The sequence below is a fragment of the Neocloeon triangulifer genome, unplaced genomic scaffold (genome assembly GCF_031216515.1).
Source record: "Neocloeon triangulifer isolate White Clay Creek 2 clone unplaced genomic scaffold, ASM3121651v1 ptg000014l, whole genome shotgun sequence".
NCBI classification, from domain to species: domain Eukaryota; kingdom Metazoa; phylum Arthropoda; class Insecta; order Ephemeroptera; family Baetidae; genus Neocloeon; species Neocloeon triangulifer.
In genome coordinates, this window is record NW_026775556.1 from 9,780,023 (window position 1) to 9,788,915 (window position 8,893).

At 36.4% G+C, this 8,893-nt stretch overlaps 1 protein-coding gene across 1 annotated transcript in view; it reads left to right on the plus strand.

Annotated features, from left to right (window-relative positions):
• Positions 1–7,772, plus strand: part of LOC132200326 (carbonic anhydrase-related protein 10) — a 30,040-nt gene extending 22,268 nt beyond the window's left edge. Inside the window, exons 3-9 of the mRNA XM_059625716.1 lie at positions 654–790; positions 979–1,170; positions 4,234–4,329; positions 4,536–4,757; positions 5,268–5,399; positions 7,003–7,045; positions 7,112–7,772. Coding sequence (XP_059481699.1) covers positions 654–790; positions 979–1,170; positions 4,234–4,329; positions 4,536–4,757; positions 5,268–5,399; positions 7,003–7,045; positions 7,112–7,158 — 869 coding nt within the window. The 3' untranslated portion in view covers positions 7,159–7,772. The remainder of the gene's footprint in view (positions 1–653; positions 791–978; positions 1,171–4,233; positions 4,330–4,535; positions 4,758–5,267; positions 5,400–7,002; positions 7,046–7,111) is intronic.
• Positions 7,773–8,893: the final 1,121 nt, after the last annotated feature.

The window sequence follows — 8,893 nt, forward strand, 5'->3', positions numbered from 1 at the left end:
CTTTTTTCCCGGCGCTCCCCTCGTCCTTTCACTCTGCAAATATTATTGCATCATTTAATTTGGAGCCAGAGAGCACAAGACCCACAAACACATTCTCGCCACGGGCTTGCTCGAGCCGCCGCCCTTCGAGTGGCAACAATAATTTATGAACTCCGCTAGGTGTCGTAAATCGATTTGCCGCGGCAGAAAAGTGCAATCTGCCGAATCTGCATGGCCTCTGAGAAAGCGCTTTCGCTCTCTTTCCTCGTTGCGACCGCTAAGATGACTAATGGCGCTTTTTTATTTGCGACACGCGCGGCAATTTTTCCTCGGCTGTTGTGACACTCGTGGAATCGAATACGGCCCCGGCACAATGAACAACCCGCGGCGCGCAACTGAAATCTGTCAAACACGTGAATTATGGCCGACTCATCAATTATTTTTATCACACGCCGGCAATTTACCGCCAAAAATTATGAACTAACATAAAAAAACGAGCTTCTGCTCTCACTTTTCGCTTCGGCAAATAGACCCACCGCTTCCACCCACTGCTATATATACAAAATGTAAATGTTGAGTTCGGCAAATGCCAAAGTATTATGCTTTTTGGTCGGTTACGGCAGAACACGGCAAATAAACACAGGTTGTAAAGCTTTTTCCGTTTCTGTTCGCAGGCCCGGCGTTTTGGGGCCTCATTAATCCTCAATGGAACTTGTGCAATAAAGGCCGAAGGCAATCACCTGTCAACGTGGAGCCCACGTCGTTACTCTACGACCCTCACTTAAGGTCGCTCCATATTGATAAACACAAGGTAATTGATTGATTTAAGTGGATTAAGGCATTTGTCAACCAAGCCATACAATTCATCAATTATTTAACCCCTGCTGAATCACTCTATTTTGGAGGTTTATTTTCTTCACAATATTGTTGATTTTAGTCATAAAATTTTCAATTATTGAAAATATCCTCAAATTGTGTTTATATTTATTGTTAATTTAGATAAGTGGCATCTTATGGAACACTGGCCAGTCGCTAGTGATGCGGGTTGACAAGGACACGAAGCATCACATCAATATCACAGGTGGTCCACTAGCGTATCGATACCAATTCGAGGAAATCTACATTCATTATGGAACAGAAAACCACCAAGGCTCTGAGCACAGGGTTCACGGATACGCGTTTCCTGCTGAGGTAAGTTAAATCAATGCTATTTACAGCTGTTTAAAAGATATTTGGAAAAAGCCATTCAAAATTTGGTATGAAACAAAAAAATCTCTATTTGGCTGATATACATCTTAAAATGAACGATGAATAAATTAAATAGCAGAGAGTTCTTGCTTTTTTAGTTTATAGTTGTGTTATTTAAAAATATTTTTAATTTCATCTAAATCTTTACTCTTCTTTTTTTTTTGTTCTTACAATTTCGAATTTCCGTCTCAACTTCGCTTTGTGTAAGATTTATCCCAGGGCAAAGTGGCAAACAGAATTTTCCGTTTTTATTTTCGTCTGTATAGCTTTCGTTACTCAAGTTAGGCAGCAGCTGCAAGTGAAAAATGAGACAGAACTTTGCCATTTGCCTCGAGTTTTGAGTCCATTTGCGTGTCACATAACAGCGGAAACGTAATGCATCTCGCCGAGTGCGCGCATTATTAGGGAAGATAAATAAAATACACCATATATATTTGGCGGGGCTGAGACAGTGAGTGCGGAGACTAATAAAAGCGACGCGATTTTCATATTCATAAGTCATAAAAAGTTACGAAGTGCCAGCGTGCGTGCGTTATGCATGTTATTACGCGGACGGCGCGACAAATAAAATGCGATGGCGCGCCGAATGCGTGACCCGGCATCCTAAAAAGCCTACTTAAGGCTGGCCGGGCCTGTTGAGCCGAATGATTCCCGCCGCTGAATTAGCACATTGCGGGTGGACACGCCGGATTGCGGTGGGAAAGAGAAAATTCATTGTGCCAAATCGACCAGAGTGCCACTGATTGAGTCCGTCTACCACTGAATAATTGAAGGAATGAAGAGTGATAATTTAGTTTTTATTTTCATAATAATTTTTTTTCCAACTCTAAAACTATTTGCAAGACCTAAATTTTTCAAATGCGAGAGTTAATACAAAAATCTTATAGCAGTTACTGTAATTTTTTTTAATTTTTAAATTTTTTCCCGTTATATGTGTATATTAAAATGTAAATAATTTAATTAAGAAAGTCACTTAAATAATAATAATTGTTCTGATTTACTACTTGAGAAATATTACCCGCTCGTATAAAACATTAACAAGTTTTTCTGGATAAAAAAAAATTGATATAACTTTATTTATGAGTAAACAGCAACTCAATTTTTTTTAATTTATCTAAATTTTTATTTTAATAATCTCAATTACAACACTCAAATTTAATATTAATTAAACAATTTGGTCTGTTGAGTTCATGGCTTCATGTAAATATATAAAATAATTGGAATTCCATATCATATCTGACCCTATCATGCAAGCACTATTAGCATCCATGCAATTATCGCTGTTAATTTCAATTAAATTTTCATTTAGTTGGAGTTTTGAACAGGTTGCTGTGTGATGATGATGATAATACTTAACATGATTACTAAAACCTAAATACAATTCAACAACAAATCCAATGCAATTCGCAAGAATCCACCAGGACATATTTCCGGCACTTGCTCTGCAAACCATAATTAACAGCGTGCATCGCGTAACGCGCGTTTTATGCAAATGTAATTAAATTTTCATGCAACTTCCCGTTCCGTTCCGTTCGTTCGGACGACGGACAATTTACGATCGGCCTCCTAATAGGCGGCCAATAATGGATGTCGTGCGGAGACCAAACGTCGAGGCAACAATGGACCTCGCCCGGCCGCAATGGCTGTGCAAACAAACTAGAATAATTAGCCCCTCATCAGCAGGTGACTGCATATGTATCTGGTGTGCGTGGTGGACAAAGGATAATGACGGCGAGGCGGACGGCAGAATTTTGACCGAAATCCACCCTTGTTAGTCGGTGGCGTGTGTATGTGTATGCGTAGCTGTGTGCCTCCTCTCAAAATTGGAAATACCTATTGATCGGTGCGGAATTTGCCAATGCCTAAAGCGTAAATTCAGTTTTATATTGAAGTCATGTTCAGCAAGATTTCCATTCCAATTCCAATCATCAAAGTAGTTTTATTTGCAACTAATTAATTTGTTCATGTTGATATTGTTTAGATGGGTTTATAGCAAGTTCTGAATAGAATTTTTAGTAGAAATCAGTAGAAATATACGAAACCTTATTTATTTTAAAGTTAGCAGCCTGTTGCCAACTTTTAAATTTATTGTTCATGCTATACATACACATATATTTAATAGATAGATGATTTTGCAAACATACAACTACAATCTGAAATTGTGATTTTACCTAAATCTAATTTTAGGTTTGCATAATGCCATAATTTTATCTGAAATTGCATAAATTTAATGATAAATAATAAAATAATTATAACATATTATAATTTTTTAGTTCAAAAAATTTAAACAATATTTTGGAAAAAAATTAACAAAAAATTATCTGCTTTGATTAAAATTACTCTCTGGTTGGCAGACAGTGCAGTGCACAATTAGCCAACTTACAGCGAGTAGTTTGATTGATACGCCGTATTTATTTAATTACCCGGTCCATTGTTGCCTGCACCCCGACTGATCGAGTTAATGCTGCACGCTGCAATGATTATCAGCATTATTCGCTTGCGCTCTCTGCAGTACAGGCGAGGCCTTTATTCGCACGACCAACGCCCTGCGAAATGTGCAGGTGTCGAGTCTGGCGGCATTGTTAATTATTGCATTATTAAGTTTAATGCAACTCACTCGTCGGCCAGATAAAACCGTGCGAATGTGCACACGAGTCGCTCGCAAATGCAAGTGACACGGAAACGCGGCCTGCTGCGGAATATGGAGATTTGCACCGTGCATTTGATTGGATGCGATTAAACCTACACCACCGAGCTCTTTTTTGCGATAAACTAGACTTATTCATATGGCCTTTGTATGAAAATTAAACATTTTTTAACCCATTTCATCGTTCAGTTTTTTTTATCATGCAATTACAAACTAGCTTGACCATATCAAATTGTTAATGTGTGGAGCTCTATTCATTTTTTAAATGATTCACAAAACTCTTTTAAATTTTAATAATTTGTTCAAAATGTCAAGAATTATGCAATTTTTTTAATTTATTTTAATTATGATTGTTACAGTTGCAGCTCTATGGCTACAATTCTGAGTTGTATCGCAATATGACTGAAGCACAGCACAGAGCACAAGGGGTTGTTGGAGTGTCTATCATGGTGCAGGTAAAAGAATTAGAATGATGCTTCTTATTTTTTTTATTTCATTTTCTTCCTATTTACACTTTTTGACTACCACAATTTACCCAAATGTTTTGGTTTTTTTTCTTTGAATTGAAGTTTAAACTTTTGTACTAAAAAAAAAATATATATAATTTGTTTTGTCTTTAAAATTAAATTAAATCTGATGATGCCCCTTTCAAAATTGTCAGATCGGCGACACGCCCAATCCTGAGCTGCGAGTGATCACGAGTTCGTTCAGCAAGCTGACCTACAGGGGCTCACACACGCCTATCAAGCACCTGCAGCTGCGTAGCCTTTTGCCAGACACGGACCACTACATGACCTACGAGGGCTCGACCACGCACCCTGGCTGCTGGGAAACGGCCGTCTGGGTCATCCTAAACAAACCCATCTACATCACCAAACAAGAGGCGAGTCTGCCCGTTGCACGCTTGCTTTAATCGCGCAGATTGATTTCACACAGAATAATCATTTGTCGGTCCATGGAGCGATTTGCCCGCGGTCACTGTGATTGTGCTTACATTGCACACATCTGCGAGGTCTTGCCCATTACCTTTTAGGGAGTTTGAATTGCTAATTTAGGGAAACATTCTCATTGATGAGCCTAAAAATGTGCCAGACAAGACAAAAATTTAAAATTGCAATAATTAATGTAATTTGCAGTAATTAAATTTTTAAATATTTAGTTACCAATTTTATGCAATAAGAAGTAAAATTAAAAACAAAAACAAGTTTTCTTCACAAAGTTAAAACAAAAACAACAGTTTATTCACGTTTATTATAAAAAGTCTATAATACTTATTTTCTACATAATTTAAAAATTTCAAGATAATTGTTTTTCAAGTCTTGTAAATTTTCAGACTAATCATAAGCACTGAATTCGAAGTTTCAATTTGAAATTCGTGATGTTTTTTTTCCAGTTGTATGCGTTGCGCAAGTTGATGCAGGGCCCCGAGGAGAGCCCCAAAGCACCCCTTGGCAACAATGTGCGCCCCCTGCAGCCGCTGTACCATCGCACTGTGCGAACCAACATTGACTTCACTAATAAACAGGTAGGACAAACACGCACTAATAGACTCGTCTTGAGGGGTGTTTAGGAGCGTAATTAGCTGGGTAAATAGCCCACCACCTAAGAGTGAACGTGCAAACTTTGGAAATAGATGTAAATTTAGCGTCGCCACGTTTACTCAAGCGACGCACTCAAAAGTGGGAGGAATTTCAAATAAGTACTCGCATGTCTCGTGGAACGCAAACGATGATTGCGGTTAGAGAGTCGAACTTTTGCAAAGTTGTTTAAAGAACTTAGGGACGGTAGAAAGTATTGCTCGATGTAAGCTTAAAACTTCTTATCAGCTTAGTGATTATTTTGTTTGCATTAAAACAATTTTAATCATAAAAGCATGATTATTTGAGCATTGAAAAAGAATTATGATTTATTATTTATCTCTCATTTGAAAAGTATTTTCAAATCCATAATATTCACAACAAATAACTGCATAATTTATGAGGACTAGACAATAAAATGGTTATTTACCACTTTCATTATTGTTCGAATTAATAGTGGAGTCAAGTTTGCATTTATTTTTAAATTAAGTATAGTAAACGTTGTTTTGCGCGACAGCCTATTTTTTAATAATTTAGTTTTAAAGAGAGCACATACATGTTTTAATGTAGATTAAACATACTGTTTTTAGTTTTTATTATTGTTTGTTTCCAAAAAAATATAATTTGCAAGTATTTTTAAACTATAAATTAAAATTTTATTTCATTAAGATTAAATATTTTTTTTATAATTTTATATGCATGTAGCTTTATTGTAGATTATTCAGAAAAGAAATTTTTATATACTTAATAAAAATAAAATGTTAAAATATATTTATATAAATACAGACTTAATTAAACCAATTTATTCTAATGAAATAAGCAGCTTGCATAGCATGAACAGTTTTAATGATGCATCATTTAATTTATCACGTAATTAATTTATTGTAAGTTATATCGATTTTAAAGTTATGCATAAGGGGACTGTTCAGAAAACCAAGTGAAATTTATTCGCATAAATAAATTATCACCCCTAAACAATTCTACAATGCTCAAATTAATGCAATGGTCATGGTCCACTGGCGAACTTCCTTCTACAAAATCTGCTCGACAGGTCTCTCAGCAATCTCACTTCCCTTTGGTCAGTGGAAGGCAATCGAGGGTTGGGTGTTGTTCTGATAATATTTAATCAGCACAAAGGCGGTTCGCCGTGCATTGCGGGCGAGTCGGTCGGTTCGGGGGTGTATCAATAGAAATAGTTTGCGAAGCGGCAGGATATTAGGGATCCATTAGCGGCGAGCAAACAAAACTCTCACCTCTCGACTCCTCTCTCAATAACTGCCAAGGGCTCTTATCTCACTCATGGCTATTTATCATTAATGCCTCTCTGGACGGGCATTTGCCATTCCGTCAGTCCTGAAAGCTGATTAAAATTTCACGCACTTACCTTCGGGGAAACGCTCTCGTTTCGAAATGCCTCTCTGAACTTCCGAATATGGTGCCAAAAGCTGTGAAAAAGGAGAAATTCCTTTAAGCTTGATTTTTGTTATAAAATATTATCTCCCAAAGGTTTTTTTAAATTTGATATTTCATGGTCTCTTTGCTTGATTTTAGGGTAAAAACTGCCCCAGTATGTACCGCGACATGCATTACAAAGGTGAGTGATTTTAATTATTTTGATGTAAAATTTTTTTCTTCAATATAATTTTTCATCTCTTTGAAGCTAACGCGTGGCAGGTCAGTGAACAAGACACCTTCTATCCTTCCTAGAGTGCGAACGTGATTATGTCACAAGGTTCAAGACTGTTGCAAAAAGGACATAAATCTCAAATTTTGATTGAATCCAATCAATTATTACAATGAATACAAATAAATATGGAAATATACAGAAATTAATGGCTCTATATAAATATAGTTGGTGAAAAACTGCTGTGTATAATAAATCGTATATATTCGTGTTATTCGAAACATAGCCTGCAAGAGAAATGAAAATATTCGTGTTATAGAAGAGAGGACGAATGTTTGTTTAAAATGAATAATAATAACACATGTAACAACAGTAATATCGCAAAATTTATTTTTAATTCTATTTTTATTTCCCGAATAATAAAACGACACCAACATTATTCACCTGATAATCAAATCATTCAATTTCATGTTAAACTTTAAATAATAAATTGTTCCTTTTTGATGTTTACGGTTGAAACGATAAAAACTGTTAACATACTATGAAGGCTACGATGTAATCAATCTGCTCAAAATAGATGAGCTTTGGGAACTTGGAAATTTTGGTAGAGTAGCTGTGTAGTTTTGAATGTTGGAAAAAATATGAGTGTCATTTCAAAACTTTAGGACTGTTTTGGAAAATAAAATAGGTTCCCATTTCTCTTCTACATCACCTCCTGTCTGGTTTTAATTTTTCCCAGTCACGTCACAACCACGGTCATTTCCATGAGAAAGAGTTTCAATTGTCGCCGCAAACACTTAACTTGCATGTTTTACACAGAAGGTGCTATCAACTTTCAAGAGTCAATTGTTGGGCCTCTCCACGCGCGTCACTTTTGCTATTCACATGATTAATAGCGGCGCGCTAATAAAAGCGATGATTTTTTATTAATCAGGGCGCCATGTTTGGTGCGCTGATAATCCACCGGCCCTTTGTGTGCGGTTGCGAGCGAGGTGTAATTAATTTGAAAATGCATATATGTATATATAGCCACGTGTATACGTGGTGGAGAGAGGTTCTCTCAAGAGTTCTCTGATCCTTTTTGAAACACACACGCACGATCCACCTTTTCGCAGCTAATCTGGGCCTTTTTCGCTCTCTCTGAAGGTAAAAATTAGGCGAGCGCTGAAAGGCATGAAAAAGTAATTTTCAGCCCGTCTTTTGTGCATGTCGCCGGCATTTTAGTTGGCGGGGATTACGCCGAGGACGGATCAGCGCTTCCATTCAGCCGGACTCGCCAACTGAGGAAGTAGTGGAGCTTTTTCTGTGCGCGATGCTCTTTACACTGATTGAAGCCGCGCCTTCCTCGAAAGAGCTCGACCGAAGCCATATTAGGCTGCTTGCACTGCCGTGGGGTTAAAAATAATAATGTGCCTTTGCCCTTCCTTCTTTTGGCGTATTTATCAAAGTTGAGCTGCGCAAAATTAGGTTTCATTAATTTTGAAGGTCTTTTCCACAGAATATTTACTCAAAGCAGGTACTGAAAATATGAAAACGGGCTGTTTACTTCAAAATTTGCAAAAAAATCTTGAATCATTTTAAGTTTTTATGTAAATAATTTTAATTTTTACTAGCTATAAGTAGCAAGCAGATTTTATTTAAAATATAATAATTTAAATTAAATAAGTTAAAAAATCTTTTAAATTATTTAATTTTTTATTATTGTTTTTATGGTATTACTTGATTTTTTTTATGTAATTAAAAATTTTAGCATTTTATATTTACATAGAATTATTTTATTTTGACCTCAAAATTTATAAAATTCTACAGGACAGCATC